The 18067-nt window shown below is 51.6% G+C and overlaps 8 protein-coding genes across 8 annotated transcripts; 3 read left to right on the forward strand and 5 right to left on the reverse strand.

The window, feature by feature from the left end:
- Nucleotides 1–580: 580 nt before the first annotated feature.
- On the reverse strand, nt 581–2410 carry N7462_011545 (uncharacterized protein; the record flags this gene model as incomplete). The annotated part of the gene is made up of 1 exon (XM_057083259.1): nt 581–2410. The coding sequence occupies one exon, from the start codon at nt 2408–2410 to the stop codon at nt 581–583; it is 1830 nt and encodes a 609-aa protein (XP_056927998.1).
- Nucleotides 2411–3722: 1312 nt separating this feature from the next.
- On the reverse strand, nt 3723–4550 carry N7462_011546 (J-type chaperone JAC1; the record flags this gene model as incomplete). Its single annotated transcript, XM_057083260.1, has 1 exon — nt 3723–4550. The coding sequence occupies one exon, from the start codon at nt 4548–4550 to the stop codon at nt 3723–3725; it is 828 nt and encodes a 275-aa protein (XP_056927999.1).
- Nucleotides 4551–4965: 415 nt separating this feature from the next.
- On the reverse strand, nt 4966–6756 carry N7462_011547 (putative pre-mRNA splicing factor; the record flags this gene model as incomplete). Its single annotated transcript, XM_057083261.1, has 3 exons — nt 4966–6455; nt 6509–6542; nt 6712–6756. 3 exons carry the CDS (start codon nt 6754–6756, stop codon nt 4966–4968), a joined length of 1569 nt encoding a protein of 522 aa, XP_056928000.1.
- Nucleotides 6757–7321: 565 nt separating this feature from the next.
- On the forward strand, nt 7322–8680 carry ppmA (type 2C protein phosphatase PTC7; the record flags this gene model as incomplete). Its single annotated transcript, XM_057083262.1, has 1 exon — nt 7322–8680. One exon carries the CDS (start codon nt 7322–7324, stop codon nt 8678–8680), a length of 1359 nt encoding a protein of 452 aa, XP_056928001.1.
- Nucleotides 8681–9579: 899 nt separating this feature from the next.
- N7462_011549 (uncharacterized protein) lies at nt 9580–11625 on the reverse strand (the record flags this gene model as incomplete). Its single annotated transcript, XM_057083263.1, has 5 exons — nt 9580–10088; nt 10153–10357; nt 10424–10796; nt 10883–11357; nt 11502–11625. The coding sequence occupies 5 exons, from the start codon at nt 11623–11625 to the stop codon at nt 9580–9582; spliced, it is 1686 nt and encodes a 561-aa protein (XP_056928002.1).
- A 1659-nt stretch (nt 11626–13284) lies between these two features.
- N7462_011550 (phosphatase PAP2 family protein) lies at nt 13285–14788 on the reverse strand (the record flags this gene model as incomplete). The annotated part of the gene is made up of 3 exons (XM_057083264.1): nt 13285–13709; nt 13784–14318; nt 14396–14788. 3 exons carry the CDS (start codon nt 14786–14788, stop codon nt 13285–13287), a joined length of 1353 nt encoding a protein of 450 aa, XP_056928003.1.
- Nucleotides 14789–16364: 1576 nt separating this feature from the next.
- Nucleotides 16365–16672, forward strand: N7462_011551 (uncharacterized protein; the record flags this gene model as incomplete). The annotated part of the gene is made up of 2 exons (XM_057083265.1): nt 16365–16526; nt 16577–16672. 2 exons carry the CDS (start codon nt 16365–16367, stop codon nt 16670–16672), a joined length of 258 nt encoding a protein of 85 aa, XP_056928004.1.
- Nucleotides 16673–16713: 41 nt separating this feature from the next.
- N7462_011552 (phosphosulfolactate synthase) lies at nt 16714–17968 on the forward strand (the record flags this gene model as incomplete). The annotated part of the gene is made up of 5 exons (XM_057083266.1): nt 16714–16750; nt 16804–16883; nt 16954–17036; nt 17095–17534; nt 17658–17968. The coding sequence occupies 5 exons, from the start codon at nt 16714–16716 to the stop codon at nt 17966–17968; spliced, it is 951 nt and encodes a 316-aa protein (XP_056928005.1).
- Between the last annotated feature and the right edge of the window lie 99 nt (nt 17969–18067).

Raw genomic sequence — 18067 nt, forward strand, 5'->3', positions numbered from 1 at the left:
GTCGATCACCTGCATGTGTGGGTTTCATGCTTATTTTTGGGCGCTTGGAAATGTTCGCTTCGACATCATCCGCCAAGATGCCCAGACCTGCGATGCTTTACAGTGGATCTGGCGTGCTAACAGTCAACAGGAAACACAGCTTTCCTCCTTGGTCTCTATGAATTACCCATGCAGAGTTTGGTCGAAAACATCGAAATCAATCAGGTCTATTCCACCATAGCAATGATTCATATGGTTTCATGCATCACACTTTCTTGATCTTCCGCAGGACCAATAATGATCGAAATGTACAACTTGCTTCATACTGGTGGAAAACACAACTACAGAGATGAGAACGCAGTCAAGAAAGTGATCAAAACCCGTCAATGATGAGCGCCTGAAATGACAAATAATGCAACAGGATACAGCAGGGCTTTCCACGACACGAAAACAAGCCAGCAATGCCGCAGAAGAAAAGAAAAGAAAAAAAAGAAAAGAAAAAAGACATAAGGAGAAGAGAAGGTTTCATGTCATACTCTCATCCGCCTTGGCGTGTTCCATCCATGCGTTCAACCCTTCCCAATCATATCACTTCATGCATTCACATCATGCGGTACACCAGGTCAGAGGCTAGTTCTGGCGTCATATCTAACAAGGACCGCAGACTCTTCGGAAACCCAAGGTTAGTTCGGTTCAATTTCACATCCACCGGTCGGACAGAAGGTGTCGCCGTCTCGCTATCTCCCGGCGCGTGGTATCGCGCAAGCTCTTTCACCTTGCACGCCGCATAGTGTACCACCAGCCGTCGTAGCTCGTTCTCTCGAAGCTGCGTCGCTGATGTCGGGTTGATCGGCTCGAGCCGAGTTGTCCTGGTATAGGCATACCGTAACAGGTCAAGGACCATCGGGGCCTGCCGCATGGCCAAGCTGCCGAGATCCTGCTGCATGGCCAAGCTGCCGACATCCTGTTGCATGTCCACATATGGGTCCCGCAGAATTTCCTCGTCGGCAAACGAGAGATGGACCAGATCCCGGTGCAGTTTGCGCAGGCATAACTGGGCCAGAGCGGGGATAAGGTAGCGAGTGGCGAAGACATAGACTTTCGCGTGGAAGGTGAGATACGGTAACTCGGTAGCTCTGCTGGCATCGCTGACGTCGGCGTTAGTATTCGCACTAGGGCTCGGCCGGTTGTAGTTGTACTGAAGAGCGGCAAACTCGTCCCACAGGCTCAGTCCAGGTGTACGAGGCGATGAATCGGTTTGTTTGGCAAAGGACATGTCGATCACAGGTTTTGTTGTTTCTTGCGTTTCGTTAGTCTCGCTTTGGTATACCCGGCCCTGATTTTCGGCATCGTCGGCTTCCCATTCATCCTGTCGCTGTGCGTCCTCGGTGGGGTATGCAGATGGCTCTTCCCACTCTTCGGGGGCTTCTTCAAGTGCTATCTTAGGTTCAACTTCAGGCTCAGGCTCAGTTTCATGTTCCGCATATGGCTCCTCTGCCGGTACTGGCTTTAGTTCTTCTCGGGGAAGCATTTTCTCTGCTCCAGCCGGGGTTTCCACTACAGGCTCGGGATGCACCTCATTTGAGGGGTGCTCGGGAGGAGGTGTGGAAGGTGGTGTCAAGCTGGCGGGACGCTCCTCTTCCAATTTTTGCTGTTGCTGCTTCTTCTTCTTTTTGTCCTTTTTTGATAGTTTGCTTGGCTTGGACCATTCTTCGGGTAATTCCAAACGATCGTCTTCGTCGGTCGGAGTTGGGGTCACCTCTGCATCGACACAGCCTTGTTCGGGAGCTGTTCCAGGATATTCCGCATTGGGAGATTCGTTGAGATATTCGGCGGGCTTCTGGGGCTGGTCTAGAGGCTCGAGTGTTGGAACATCGGAATTCTCATCTTCTTTGCTCACTTCCTGTGTCTCAACCGCAGCCTCTGCTTCGACTTCCGCCGCAGCCTCTGCGGGTATGTCCTCCTCGATCATCGGGGGGGAGTCAAGCTTGGCCGTCTGGCTAGACTTGCCAATCGATTCCGGAGGTGGCGACGGAGCTGGGGGAGGAATTCCCGATGATACAGAGTCTGAGCGATATGTGCCTCTCCACGAGTTTCCAGGACTGGGCGCACTATCTGCCACACCCGCGCGATATTCCTCTTGCGGGACGGGCAACTGTGGAACATTATAATCACCGGTATACGCATATTCACAGAAGGCGACAAAGGTCTCAGCATCCTCCTCCTCGAGAACTGCTATTCGATGCTTGGACTCTCGGGTGTGCCCATTGTTCATGAGATTGTGCAACGGCTTCGAGACATGTTGAGCTAATCCAGATTGGATAGTTAATTTGGTATGCTTCGGACCGACGAGAAATGTGAAGGACGGCGAATGGATGATACTGTAAGCAAGATATCCCTCGAATCTGTCAGCGGAGTTCTTCGAAGACATGGATGCGAAATGTTGCATCACATACCTACTATAGTTGGGAATGGAGTCCATGGGAGCTGGGTGCTTCTCTAGGGTTTCGATCCAGTGATGAGAAAGATCAAAGTAGAAGTATGGTTACCCCCTGCATCTACAATGTCGGATGATTACAAGCTTAAATAGTGTCTAGGTCTCCGCTAGCTTGGGCCAAGTCACCGAGGTACCGAAGCCTGTCTGCTCGGGCACAGCAAGCGACCCAGATAGTCTGGGTGGTTGGCTACGTGTGCAGTCCTGATGGGAGAGAGGCGGGGCGGATGCCATCGACGCCAACGCCGTGCCAGCAGACCGACTCGGATCGGTCAGAAACTCACTGATCAGGTATTAAACACAGTGGTAGCATCTTACGGGTGTCATTAACCTCGTGCTTGATGGGTTACTGTTGGCAATGTTTGGAATGCCTGTTCACAAACCCATGCCGCCACACCGGGGGAACAACTGTCCATTTCCATCTCTATGCAGTGCATCGCATATTGCAGGAATAATGCTCAGTCATAACCGTGGACAAGAGTCATTCGATCAACGAGGAGACTGGAGAGTGACAATGGGAAACATTCGTGCCCAATCCCCAGCCTTCTGAGAACCCAATGCGGGCCCTCACTGGTTGAAAGGGACCACTTCGCAGGGTTCTAAGTGGGTTTTGTGCTGCAGTGTTTGTTGCCAGCTTTATTTTTATTTTCTCCCTTGGTATCGCCTCGATATCGCGGGGCCAATTGTGGCGGTCTGAGGATGCTGGTGCGTTGGCTGGTCAATGCTGATATGGTAAGGCGATCGAGAGCCGTGCCCTAATGTCTAACCCGCAGCCTGATTTCCCGGTCGGTGATTTGCTGTCCAACATGCGAATCTTGACAAAATCCCCTGCGAAATGATGACACCCTGGGTAGCTTATCGGGTAATGTTAACGTAGAATTGTGGGATTATGTCTGTAAGATTTAATTGGAGAGAGTCTGCAAACATTATTGGAAGAGTAAGTTGCCCAGTTTCGTATCTGTTATCCAATCACTAGAAATATACATCCTTATTCCGAGCTAATTTTTGTTTGGCAGAATTTATACAGTATTCTCGTAAAAAATGTCTTGCGCGCTTAGTATGTGTTATGGATACAGTGGATGGAAGCTCTACCTTGTGAGATGGAAGCAAAACTTGGAGGATGGATAGATCAAATTGGAGAGGAGGGTATATCTCAAGTCTATACAAGCACAAAGGCCCCAAATGCCATCATGGCCATAATACAGGCGGGAAAATAGGTATCAAATCGTCTGACGTACGCATATCATCTTCAGCTGCTGTGCACCAACCGAATCTCTGTCTTCCCCGGCTCCCATTCCCGCAGTCCTTCTCCAACGCTGTACCAGAATCGGAGTCGCACGCACTCTTTGCGTGCAGCCTCCTGGTCGCCGCGATTGAATGCATTCGATAGCGATTCCACACATGCCTCGATGCGACCGTCGTTCTCTTTCTTCAGCGCATTGATCTCCGTTTCCGCCTCAGGTTCCGCCCCGACTTCCTCGATCGTCTCTTGCACCTCCATCACTTCCATCAGCGTCTCCGGATCCAGTGCATGCTTTGTCGCCGCGTCCTCGGCGGTCACATCAATCCCGTGCCATTCACGCAGCAGGTACTGCGCCCGCTGGAGTGGGTCGGCCAATGTCCGGTATGCCTCGTTGATGCGCGCAGAGAGCGCCTCCGCTTGTTGCTTAGCCGCTCCAGCGGGGTACTTGTCAGGGTGTATTAACCCTTGCAACTGCAGGAACTCACGCTTGAGGTCGCCGAGCGAGATGTTGAAGGGTGAAGCTGGCGGGGGGCCCGCCGGGATTGTTCGAGAGAAGATTGTATAGTGATTGGTAATATCGGGGGCGCCAACGAGGGTGGGTTCCGTGGATTCGGTGGATGCATAGCGGCCAGTCAATATCGGCAACATTGGAGAGAGGAACCGGGTTGTTGGAGCAAGCGCCGGGCGACGAGCTTGCTGCGTGCGAAATCGGCAAAGTGAACACGCATTCTGTGAGTTTATGCTGCTAGCACTTGGTCTAGTGGATGTGCTGATCGAACGAATGTTTGCAAAGCGACACAAATGCCGCATCAGGCCCGGTGGACGAAACGCCATGGTGCAAATACATGAAAGCAAGAATAAACCAGAGGCCGAAGCCGAAGACTCGGAGACGCGGCGAGAAACTAAACCTTACGTCATCCCGTATTTAGCACGTGATATATGTTGTATTGGTTCTTGATGATTAGATTCGCTAAACGTTACATATTATGAGCCTAGGACATGGTATGGAGCTCAAAGACATGGGACATGAGATATGGGTTGCTCCTAGTGGTATCTTGATCTCACTCAATTCATCCGCGCTGAAAAAGAATCAGAATTTGAGGAGCAAGTAAGCAGTAGCGCATGGGCCAAACGCTGGAACGCCTCCAAGGGGAAGACTTTTTGTAGATGAGAATCCTCTTTATAAGTAGGCTGAGAGGGAAGCAGCTGCGATAGCATGAAAAATGAATATGTGTATGAGAGTGAACGCTCACTCAATGCCCCAGAGTTTAACGGTGCGGTCATGACCGCAGCTGGCAATCCACTTGGCGTCATTGCTGACATCCGCACTCAAGACGTTGCCCGAGTGCCCACTCAGCGTCTTCACGAGGGACCAGTCATCTGCGCTGAAGATATTCACGCTCCGGTCAAATCCGCTGGAGACAAAGAAGGTTCCGGATTTCTTGGGCTGGACCCCCGATGATTCGTCGGCGGGTGCGGGTGCGCCATCAATCTCCATCGGGCCGCTGTCTGTCGAAGGCAAGTATGATACCGACTCGGCGCCCTTGTACCAGCGGAGATCGGAAACGACACTTTTATGTGCACCAATGCCACCGGTACTGCGCACTTGCCTGAGGTCCCAGCATTTGACCCAGCCATCACCGGAGCCAGAGAGGACTCGGTACCCATCAGTACCCCAGTCCATGCCATAGATCTCCCGAATATGGCCTTCCAGGATCATCACCGTGCGCCCTGTACGCAGATCCCAGATCCGCCCAATACTGTCCAATCCACCACTCGCTAGGAGTGACCCGTCGCTGTTAAATGATACCGCATACACTTCGCGTGAATGGCCTTCCTGCAGAAGAAGCTCTGAAGTTGTCTCCACGTCCCATAGTCGCCAAGTAGTATCGAAAGAAGCAGATGCCGCATATCGACCTGACGGGTGGAATTCCGTACGGCATACACGACCCGAATGTCCGGACAAAGTTGCCAGCGGTTTGTCCTGGTCGAGAGCCCAAAGATTGATATTCCCTTCTCCTCCTCCAGAAATGAGGTTGACTGTCGATGGTGAAACGTTTGACTCTGGTAATGTAGCCCCAGGGAACCACGCAAGACCACCCACTCGATCATCGTGTCCCTTAAGATTCGCTTTCTCCTCTAAATTCGGTACCGATAGCAGCTTGATAGCACCGCCCCAGTTTCCGGCAGCAATGGTATGTCCGTCCGGCGCGAATCGGCAAATGCTCACGGGACGTTCGCCTGCAATCTGGGATCCCCAGAGATCAAATCCTTGCAATTTCTCTTTGATTGCCTTCCGATGCTTGACGTGTGTTCGAAGTGGAATTGTCGACTCGTCCTTCAACCGGGCCACTCTCGCCTTGGCCCTCGGTAAAGAATAGCGCGCAATTGCTTTCCGGGCTTCCAGCAACTCATTTGTGCCTTCCGTATAGAATTCTTCTTGTTGTTCCACCTCCTCTTCCTCATCCGCTTCCTCCATCTCGATATCCCCCTCGCCTTGCTTGTCCGCCATGTCGGTCAACAGCTCGCGCAAACGATCTCGACGATCTGCAGGTCCTTCGCCAAACAGAGTAATCGGTTCTCCCAGCTCTCGTAACCGAGCGCGAACTCGAGTATCATCTGTCGGTACCACCATCGCAGCAGCTCTCCGTTTTCGCTCGAACTGTGATATGATAGCGGAGGCCCGTTCGGACGGGATACCCGCCACCGATGAGGGAATCTCATAGTCTTGGTCAACAGCTATGTTGCCATTAGCCGGAGAGTCAGTAAGGAATCTGGGGGTAGTCACATACGCAAATTGGCGAGATCAATGCCAGTATCCATCTCCTAGTAAACGGCAATTGTTAGTCACAACATCTACCCAGTTGCCAGCGCGCCAGGATCCATTTATGGAAGGTCGGTAACAGTGGTTTATCTCACAGAGATTTGCAAGTTCACTGGAGACCTTGAATGACCAGGATAATGGCGTCAGTTAAAAGTTACAGAGGTTGCTCACCTCAGCCGCCTCCTCGACATAGGCCTGTCGAGAGGGGTGCATCATCTTGGGCGCAGAAAGAAGCTCGCGCTTCTAGGTAAAGAGTGAATAATGAAGACAATTTGCGAGAGGAGAAAGGGGAAGACACTGAGGAAGGAGAGCGTTTCCAGGCGCGTTGGAGGTGGTGGAAGCGGGCGGCAGAACCGATAAAGCAGTCCAAGCGCCAAACCCGAAACTGAAAATTTGCCGCGAATGCGCTCCCCCCAAACAAGAAACTATAGAGTATACGAGACAGTGAGACACGTTCGCAGGAGCCTGCCGTCGATCAACTCAGTGCAAATATAGCCGTATCCCTTGTTCTATTATCTACTGCACTATCAATCCAAAATTAGTCTCCTCTAGACACCCAATTGCAGGCTCCCAACAGAAGCCCCCAAACCCCAAAGCCGCAATGACGCCAGGCGGTCAATCGCGATAAGATCCAGGCGGCTGCTGTATTATCCGACCATCTGGACATTTTTATTCCTCCAAACTTCCAAAACCACTCTTTCGCCCGTCTAACCCCCCTCTCTCCTCTCTGGTCCTCCGATGCTCGTCTGAGCCTCGGGTCCGAGGGGTCGGTTTCTTCCCGATGATCCCGCCAAGTGCCCGGTCTGGAGCCTGCAGTCCCGCCTGCAGGCTACGAACCCTTCTTCGAGCCGGGATTCGCGCAGCCCCCCGGTCCAGCGCCGCCTTCTTTGCCTCGCTCCTGCACGCACCGTCTCCTGAGACTCCGATTGCTCGCGGATGTGCAATCGGATTCCCACCTCGACGAGCCTTTCACTCATCCCCAGTCCGACTTTCGGAGGCCCCTCCGGCCTCGTCCCGGATCTCCTATCGGGTTGCCGTCTCGTCGTCGGGTAAAGGACGCCGTTTTCACCCTCTCAAAAACGCATATAATTTTGATCCGGCGGTGTCTGAGGTTATCGGCGTCTCGAAAGACAAGAACCCGAGCACCCGGAGGCGCAACCGCCCCGACAGCGGCGAGGATGCGTTCTTCGTGAGCCGGATCGGCTCACAAAACTCGCACCGCTCTGGCGCCCCCGATGCGGAGGCCGTTGCCTTTGCAGTCGCCGATGGCGTGGGCGGCTGGGCGGAGTCCCGGGTTGATCCAGCAGACTTTTCGCATGGTCTGTGTGGATATATGGCTCAGTCAGCCCTGGCATGGGATGCCGCCGCAGATAAGTTGCGACCGAAGCAGCTTCTGCAGGAAGGCTACGACCATATCGTGGCGGATCCCACAGTCAAGGCTGGTGGCAGCACAGCATCAGTCGGCATTGCGCTGCCTGATGGCAGTGTCGAGCTGGCGAATTTGGGTGACTCGGGTTCGGTCTTGCTCCGTCTCGCCGCGGTACACCACTATTCGGTCCCGCAGACGCATGGCTTCAATACACCCTATCAACTAAGCATTATTCCCCCGCGCATGCGAGCGCAGGCCTCTGTATTTGGTGGCGCTTTTCTGGAAGACTTCCCTCGCGATGCGGCGGTCACCAACGTTCAGATGCAGCACGGCGATGTTCTGATTTTGGCAACGGATGGCGTCTTCGACAACCTCAACAACCAGGACATTCTCAAGGTGGTCACCAGCCGCATGATTCTGACGGGCGCGTGGACTGCCACGCCAGACTATGGTGTTGGTGTTTCGGATGCCCTTGCTGGTTTAACAATCGCCGGCGGACTTGCTTCCGCATTCCCTTCTCCAACTAAATCCAATGCGAAGGAGCAGTCAAACCTGGAATCTACCTTCACTCTCCAGTCTCTTCTCGCGGCCTCCATCGCCGGCGAGGCCAAGGCCGCCAGCGCGGATTTCCGCCGCGACGGTCCCTTCGCTAAAGAGGCTCAACGCTATTACCCAGGTGATTACTACCGCGGAGGCAAAGTCGATGATATCTGCGCGCTAGTCCTTGTGGCCGTCAATGAGAGTCTAGCTGCCGAAAGCCGCACCGAGTAAGAGAGACTCTCTAAACTTCAATATATGAAGTCACCACGAGGTATATCGCCGCTGGGGACCACATACTCCTCACTTATGAATTCCCATTCTCTGCATCTGGCGGGCGCCGGGGTTGTTTCTTATTCGCTATTTGACGTATTGGGCGGAATCTTGCGTGGCATGGCATCATTTCACCACGTTTGCGCTCCGGTTTTTTTATTCATTTCTTTTTCTTTTTGGTTTCCTTGGTTTTGGGCCCCGCGGGAAGTGATACCTTATAATTAGATAGATATTGAACCATTGCGAAATGGGTTCCGAAATAACTTTTATAGATACTAGGTCAACAACGACATCATTGCATCAGATCATGGCTCACTCGTAATTTGAGTAATCTATTTCATGTACATTAAACCAGTACGCTTCTCAAGATTTCCCACAGCTTTTTGGCTTTTACCACGGATAAAAAGCACGGCGTACGGAGGCTATCTACAACCTCTTAAATGGCCATCTTGTTTGTTCGAATCCATCATCCACATACTCGATGCGAGTATTACGCCGCCACAGATTTTGACTGATAAAATTAGAATCACAATGGACCATGACACACTCTGCGGGTAAATTTCCATGTACAGAATAAGAAGAGCAGGGGGGTTAACGCAGAAAGTAAAAACAGAAGGAAATAGCGAACGGATTTTTCATTCAATCGGAAACAGGTGGATAACACTTGCGAGTCAGCCCAGCCCCAGATTCCTGATACTACATGGCGAGAACGACGGCAGCATTATCGGGAAAAAAAAACAACTCAGTTCAGGTCAGAGTAAGAAGGAACAATAGAAAAGAAGACATTCAGAATCAGAGCTCCATAGCCTGACGAGGAAATTGAAAACAGAAAAAAAAACAGACACCCTTAGCATACAGTTTTATGCGACAGCGTCAACAGCACTCTCTTCTGCCAATTTCTTGTCGGCCGGCTTGTCAGATTCGGTTGTCTCGACCTTGGGAGCCTCATCAGCATCGGCCATAGGGGTATCTTCGTTGGCGGCCTTGGTCTCGGGTTCCTTCTCCTCCTCAGTTTCCAGTTTGGGGGTATCAGCCCCGTCCTCGTCTTTGTGGGTGCCATTTGGCGTGGACTTAGAATCTTTATCCGCCGAGGCAATAGGGGCATCGGTTTCCAACACGCTCTTCCAGCTAGTCAAGATGTTCATGGCACGATGGCGGAAGTTGAACTCTTCGTCCCGGGGGATCGAGTCGAGCTTGACAATCATCTTCAAAACCTTGTTGATCTTGGTCGAGCGAATGATCGACACCTCTAGGTCGGCATGTTTCTCGAGTTTATCGAAATAGGTAGCCATCGCGGCCATTTCATCTTCCTTGGGAGGTTGATCTCGAGAAATGAAGCCCTTCTGGAGTTTATGACGCAGGAAGAGAACTGTAGAGACATTAGCTTCCCAGACAATTCCTCTTGTATGATTTCAGAATCTTTCAATACATACCTTCCTTCTCCTTTTTCTTCTTCAACTCCTCGGGGTCGACCTGCTTTTCTGGCTCCTTGGCTTCGGGGGTAGCATCCTCGGCAGCAGTCTTGCCCTTCTTGGTGGCAGCTTTCTTGGTCTTGCTGGCGGGGGTCTTCTTCTCTTCCGCGGGGGCCTTGGGGGTAGTCAACTTCAACTTGGTGCCAGTCTTGGGTGTCTTAGCGGGCTATGCGAGATTAAGTTAGCCACAAATAACCGGTTGTAAGTATCCCGCTCTATCGGTCGAACACACCTTGTCTGCTTCACCATCCGCCTCGTTCTTGCGTTTTTTCGAGCTCTTGGATTTCTTGGAATCATCGGCATCTTCCATATCAACATCGGTGTCTGCACCTTTGCTCTTGCGCTTGCTGCTGTTGCTCTTCTTCTTCTTTGCCTCCTTCTCGGCCTTGGCAGCTGCCTTGGCAGCCTCCTCGGCCTCTTGTTCTTCAATCTCTTGCTGGATGGCGGCTTGGTGATCTGACAGGAGCTTCTTAAAGTAAGCGAGATCATGGCCCTCGCTAGCAATATTGTAGGCACCGATCAACGTCTTCGCCTTGTTCTTCTCGGAGACTTCCTTGCATTCGGCAGGGGCAAGAGGAGTGAGAGCAGAGTTGGCAATCCAGGCACTAGAAAAGTGGGAAAGATGATAATTAGTCCATTCGATCGTAAATGCAATGTCGCGCGAGGGGACAGCAGGAGAGGGGGAACATACAACTCGTTGGTTTGGAAGAACATCACGGGGAACGTCCGCTCATGGACGCGCTTGCCCCCATCGGCGTAGTCCTCACGGTAAGTTCCATCGCTTTGCGCGGCAGTGACCGGGCGAGTGTCGAGAAGAGACTGTGGAAGCATCTCCTCATCGCAAATAATGGACGGCCATGGCGCATAGCTGCGCAGACGCGCCAGGTAGTACTGGCCGGGCTTCACGTCCACGTTAACGATGCGGCTCATGGACTTCTTCCGGCTCAGAGATTTTTTATCGGCAACACCACTCGATCGACGGCGATCCTTGGAGGATTTCTTCGCAGACGCAGGAGTTCCGTTAGGGTCTGGGGCGGTCGCAGCCTCCTCCGAAGCAGCAGGGACGTCGTCCTCCTCGGCCTGGAGCTTCGGCGCATCGCCAGAGATGGTCTCCTTGCCTGTCGCGACCTCAGACCCCTTCTCTTCGGTCGTCGCGTTCGCGTTTTCTGATGGAGAAAGCGGGCGAGGTCAGCAGACTGTGGTAGTACAGAAGGTAGGATAAACCGCCTGACTACCAGATAGCTTCAATCGCAAAGCTCCTAGCGTGAATTATGGTATATTGTAAGGGAAGGGTCGAGTCATGAGCTCACCGGTAGGCTTATCGTCAGAGTTAGGCACATTCTCCGACTCCTGGTCGGCCGTCTTGTCGGCAGCCGGGGTAAGCTCGGGCTGCTCGACGGCTACGGCGGGCGCAGCGACAGTCTCGTCGGCCATGATGGCAGCAAGCAGTGTGTATTTGGAGTGAATTCAGGAATTGAGAGTGAGGGTGGTGGTGGGTGAGTGATGGGGTTGTAGGGGAAGGTGGGTGAGAAAGATGTGGAGAAGGTAGAGTCGAGTCGCGCAGGTCGGATCGCGGGAAGAGACGCGTTGGGTCTGAGAACGGGGAACAACCACAATGACGCCACAACTCCGGCCGGGCTCAACCACGTCGACGTGCAACGGCGCTGTCTGAGAATCTCGGCACTGATGATTGCGGGAAATTGAATGGGAGATAGGTCAATGTTAATAGTCCAAAGGAGCCCAGTGGATTTGAATGTGGTGCGGGCTTTGCAGGGGGGAGTACAACGCCAGAGGAGGGCCGGAATGGGTTCCACAGTCCCTCAACCTTCGCGGGGCCTCACGTCGGCCAAGTCAATGGGTCTGGAATTATGAACGCTAGCTGCTCTCGCAATGAGCTTTTGACGAGGAGCCCGGTCTGTGCTGAAAGGTCTGGCCCCTTGGAGAAGCAGCAAATATCTCCTGGTGGCTCGTAGTCTGGATCGTAGCCTGAGACGTAGCTAGAGGACCTGGAAATTGTGATAGACCGAGAGACGATAAGGCAAGTAATTAGAAGTGAGCGACAAGTGCCTTACAGACGAACTGGAGTGCTTCTTTTTGGCTGGATATTTCGGTAGCCAGGAACCGGCGTATTGAGAGTACTCGAGGGTTGGTAGTATCCCGTGGCAGAGAATATTGGGAGAAGGGTGCTTTTGGCCATCTAGCTAGTATTAAACATACGTTTTTCAGTCAGAATAATATACAAGATCCTATTGATACATGATTAGATCAAGACTGGGTCCATCAAGGTTGAAGACTGACTGGTCTGCGATAGCTAGAGCCTCATGAGTGAGAACCTAATGCGCAATGGACCTTGAGATTGGACGAGGCCTATAGGCTCCATGAAAGGAGCTGGAAGTCTTGCCAGGCTTCAGGATATGAGGTTCAGTGCAGGTCTCATTTCCTGGATGTGATTGGGAAGGTCGGTGGTCGTCTATTGAAGGTGATATTTAAGCTCCGCTCTGTAAGCAGCAACCCCACTGCTTCGCCGGAACATCACTTGTTCTGGAACGTCTACGTTTACACACGGATAATGTTTGCGAAAGTCTCAAATACAACTTAAGTTCCATTTCCACACTTTTTATTATTGACTCTTATTTTTTAAGAAAAAAGGGAAGGAAAATTTTTCTGTACAGAGCGTTTGAAAAGGCGCCTTAGAAAGACGAGTGAGCCGGGAACAAGCAGGATAAAGCAAAAGAGAAGATCATTTGGACCTAGGGATATGAGCGTTGCATTCTATTTTTGTAATCTAGAGCAGCATGAACTTTTTTCCAGGGGTTTACAATGACAGGGACATCCGACTCGTTAACACAGCGCGGACGACCGGATAAGAATAAGCATCAAACCATGATGTAACGATTCCAATGGCTAAGGGCTCGTGTATTAGGAGTCTTTCAATAATGATAATAGAAGTGGCTCTGTCATATTCACACCATATCGACACCCCTAGGCATGACTCCCACCATCTTCTTGCGGGGCATCTCAAGATCCCAATGCAGGAGCAGGGGTCCAGCATATCGTTTCGGGAGATCAATCACGGCCATGAGGGCCATTTCATCATGCTATTAACACAGGTTGCCGAGAGTCCGAGTCATCTGAGTCCCAGTCTTCTGGTTTGTCAATCACCCGCCCTGCAAACGGTTCCGGTTTGTGGATTCGGACCAGCCAGAGGAAGTAGTCCTCTACCGCCAAAAGATTCAGCAGAACACCATTGAACTGCCATCCGACGGCGCATACTATAGCCCCTGCAATTGCATCAAGGAGGAAGTGGTTTGCGGTAGCCACAATGGCGACCAGGATGATGAATGGATAGAAGAACCCGAGCATCAGGCAGACCAAGCGACGCCAGCAGATTAGGCGCCATCCACTTCCTCGGCCAAAACGAGGGTGAAGAATTCGCTGGTTGTGGGATGGAATAGGAATAGTCATAATAGTGAGCCCAATCATGAGCGAATAACCAAAATGTAAGGATGGCATTGCCGCTAGAGGCCCCGTCAGTATGGTATCTCATCCACACCAGGGAGTAGAATCAAAGGGGTATGCTTATAGTACTCACCGTATTGATTACAGAAGCGATTCTCTGTCCACACGCTCCTCGCACCGCTGGCACCATGCACAGTGTCTATAAATCCATAACTTCGACCCACGTCACCGTCATGACCATCAACATCGGGATCGCTAAGCAATCGAGGCGGCATACACGGCCATAAGGTAAACACCACAAAGGCCAGAAGATTACAGACTGCCAGTGTTCGTCGTCGCGCTTGGTAGAGTAATGGCCCTGATGGTGCTCCCCTCACAATCCCGCGTGGCTTCATATGTTGAGATTCTTCGATTCGGTTTCGCGTGATAGTATAGTAATACAGCCACACCAGGAACGCGATAGTCCCGGGAATATGGATGAAGGAATAAATCCAGTTAATCCATTTCAAGCTCAACGGATGGCGAAGAAAGAACTGTTGAATCTTGACTTCCCAAAAAATTTCCAGTATCTCCTCTATCCGGATCAATTGGAGCGCATGTCGTCTGGCCACCTTGACGGTACTTTCCTGAAGAGTGACCGCAGTGAATGCACGGCCGAGCTGATAGGTCTATATGGATGGTCAGTCCGGGTGGGAGGAGAACCGAGACTCCTGGGTTCCCAGGCCTATGTCTGTCTTGAACATACCCAGTATACCAATGCCCAGTACCAGCATTCCACCAGGAACGGAAGTCTTCGAAGTAGGCGACTCAAGAGGCGGTCTTGGAAGACATGGGTATTGGGAGACATAACCGTCCAAGACAAGCCAAACAAGCTAATATGCCGCTTCTGCCATTGATCATCAGATACTCCTGGCAGCGGGGAGAGGGATCGAGAGCTCAACAGTCCATCTTTGGATGTCGGGCTCGAATACCCAGACTCCGAGAGGGCAGGAGAGTCTGCTCGGGTCGCGCTCGATTCTCGCCGACGAATATAAGAGGATGACGACGTAGAAGACGTTTCAGTCGTCCTATTGACCCAGGTACCTCCAAACAAGAGCACAATGACCACCAGCGGCTCAACGACGACGCCAAGACCCATGGTGAGCTCCGAGGAGGGAGTGGGAAAAGAAACACGACCAAATCCAACAATATGGGTAACTGAGGATAACCAAAACAAGCGTAAAAGAAAGCCGAGCAGGTCTTAAACATGCATCTATACGGATGACCTCACGTCACCGTAAGAATACCACAGAGATGAGGAGTGGAGAAGTGTAAGAGACCAACATGAGCAGCATTGGCATCATGATGTCGGGCCAAAGTAAAAGCACGGGTTGGGTTTGGACACCTCAGGGCAGTCGCTGAGGACTGAGCCCCGGTTAAGTTTGACCCGGTCAGACTGGGAGCATCGTGCGGCCCTTCCATCGCCCGAATGGCCGAACAGGCTCTTGGAGACCCTTTTTGGCCCAGAGAAGGAGGCAGGCACGATAGAGATGTTGTGACAACGTCCATGTTCGGGATAGAGCAAGCCGCCGGGCTCCGGAGTCTCCGGAAGCCGAAAAGGGAGAGCATGGCTTGGGAGAGCATGGCTTGAGGGAACGCGTAATACATGGATTAGGCTCGTGCCAGGTCATCATGTCATCGGGGTTTGGAGATTGGAAGATTGGTGGTGGAGAATGAAGGAATCAAAAAACGGGAAGGAGGAAGGGGTTGTCGCGTGCCTCCTCCCCGTTCTCGTATCCATCTATATTTTTCTTTACTGCGAGCCTAGAGCTAAGACGGCAAATTCGGTATCGCTGCCCCTTCAACTGAGTATCATTTGTATTGCCTCTCTTACACGTCCCACAAGTCTTACAAGCCCCCTCGCTATAAACGTAGTTCTATTATCGAGGGCTACCTCGGGAGCACCGATGAATACTTGAACGCCTGGTTAGCTAGAAGCAATTCAGATTACGACAGAGATATACATGTAAAAATGTAGGAGTGTGGAGATATAGAGACGTAGACGTGTACCTAGGCAATGCCAAGGTCCCCGCTGTTCTTTGAATGGCGCTCAGGCTTTCAGCTTGCGCGGATGCACCGGAACACGGTGAAGATCCCGATCCCTCCTAGAGAAAGAATTATGCCATACTATTCTCAGGTTGATTTTTTGTGTTTATGAAGACGGAGCCCGTTGTCTCCGAATGCTGGCATCGTGACTCAGCGGGAGCTTCTGCGACCGAAACCGACAGGGACAGTAAACAAGCTCAATTTCCTCGATGTATAGTATTCTGGGTTGTTTGGTGTCATAATGACCAAGCCCAATGGGGGTTAACAGGATCCAAGGTCCAAACTTCGAGTTTTTCTAATCTGCTCGTTGGCTCGACCTGGTGAAGTATGTTTGACGTCAACCGCCGCTATGTTGAATATGCCAACCGTAGACAGTTCAAAGGCATAGTCAAAGAATTTAATCTCTTCTTTTGAATCAACTATCGTCGTCAGATCCCTGTAGTAGGTTATTCACGTTTTCAAATACGACCTATCTGATTTGAACTAATCGGCAAAGGGAATTTTAACTTAAATTATCCTATTATCGTATTCACGATTGTCCTACGGTGATGTTTAAAGCTCAGAGCTCTCTTTCAACGATCTCGCATCTACCTTTGCGCAGGTTCCTATTTCGTCTTCCCCCATTATATATGTCCATCCATTTCCGAGGGCTGTCAACCGCGAAAGCGCCAGCGCAAGGACGCATCCTCTTACAAGATAAAAAGGATGGCTTTGGCTTTGCGAGGTCCAATACCCGGCCGGCCAAGCCCAGAAATAAAGGAGTGACTGAGATTCGCGGTCCGTACTATTCGGTACTTCAAGCACTTTACTCTGCATCGGCAGCCTCTATAAGCTGACATAGGCCCCAGGTTATGGGAAAGCGGTACCTAGCCGATGTTCTGGAAACGTAAAGCTTCACCTTCTTTTGCACACTCTTGTTCTAAGTATCCAAATATGAGCCAGCGCGTTTTTTAACAAAGTTCAAAACCTCGCTACAGGATGGGAAACCATATAGATGGGCTCAAGTTTGCCGGAGGTCAGCTATCCCCATGCCCTTCGAACAATGTCCCGGTATTCAGACGGTATCAGGTTCTTTCACTCTGTTCCAGGAAAGGGCATTACGTGAACTGATCGACCTTGCTCACGAGCATGGGGTCTATATATCCACGGTATGTTTGTCAAAAATCCTAACCAGACCCAAAGTCGTGCCCGCTCTCATAATGCCATGCTGGTCTCTAGGGGGGTTGGGCTGAACATCTACTCGCGCATCCGGACCCAAATACCGTATTCGACCGCTATCTTCAAAAGTGCAAGGACCTTGGGTGCGTTTATCAACATAACTTCACCAACAATGCCAACAATTCACTGATCGTGAAATAGTTTCGATGTCATTGAGCTGTCCTCTGGCTTCATCTCCTTACCGGAGGAGGATTGGCTTCGACTTGTCGACAAGGTTCACTCTTACAAGCTTGAAGCAAAACCCGAGTTGGGGATCCAATTCGGGGCTGGGGGTGATACTCCCACCTCCGGTCTTCAAGTTATTGGGACTTCCGATCCGGGAAAATTGGTGAATCTGGGCCATCGGTTCCTCAAGGCGGGAGTGAAACGCCTGATGATCGAGTCGGAGGGTATCACAGAGAATGTCAGCTCATGGCGGACAGATGTGGTATCTAAGATCATGAAGGAGCTTCCTTCCGAGCAGGTCATGTTTGAAGCTGCGGACCCCAAAGTCTTCAACTGGTACATCCGCGAGTTCGGCATCGATGTCAATCTGTTTGTAGATCATAGTCAGATTGTCCAACTCATGTGCCTCCGGTCCGGTATTTGGGGCACTGCAGATACCTGGGGCAAGGTTGTATCTTTTCGTTCGGAGTAAATAAGAATGCCATGTCCATTTTCTGCGCCAGCGGAATCTCAAGTACAAACAAGGTTAATTACTCCAGTGGAAATGCTTGGCATCGAATGGGATGCGCTTAGTCAGTTTGTCGAGTCCGGGGAAAGCACCGGCAGCCCGCACTTCGTCCGTTCACCTGGAGGATACTTCCCCAACGCCTGCAAAGCCGCCACCGGCGGGACAGTTGTCTTCAGTTTGATATCGCCTATACCTCTTTCCGTTCGAGCTTCGATGATCCTCCCACATACTAGACCTCCGAGCGACCCACGAAACCCGGAAAAGCTGCGCAGGTGCGGTCGACATGCCTCGAGCCAGTACGGCTCCTGGGGCTCGGCTCCGATGTCGCCGGGCCTGCGATAGCTGCAAACGTCGTAAGCAGAAGTGTAATGGAGAGCGCCCATGCACCATCTGTGTACAGCGCCATAAGGAGGCCGAATGCCATTTCTCAGATCGCCCCGC

This window comes from Penicillium macrosclerotiorum (assembly GCF_028827735.1).
Source record: "Penicillium macrosclerotiorum strain IBT 26536 chromosome Unknown utg000012l_segment0_segment0, whole genome shotgun sequence".
Classification (NCBI taxonomy): Eukaryota; Fungi; Ascomycota; class Eurotiomycetes; order Eurotiales; family Aspergillaceae; genus Penicillium; species Penicillium macrosclerotiorum.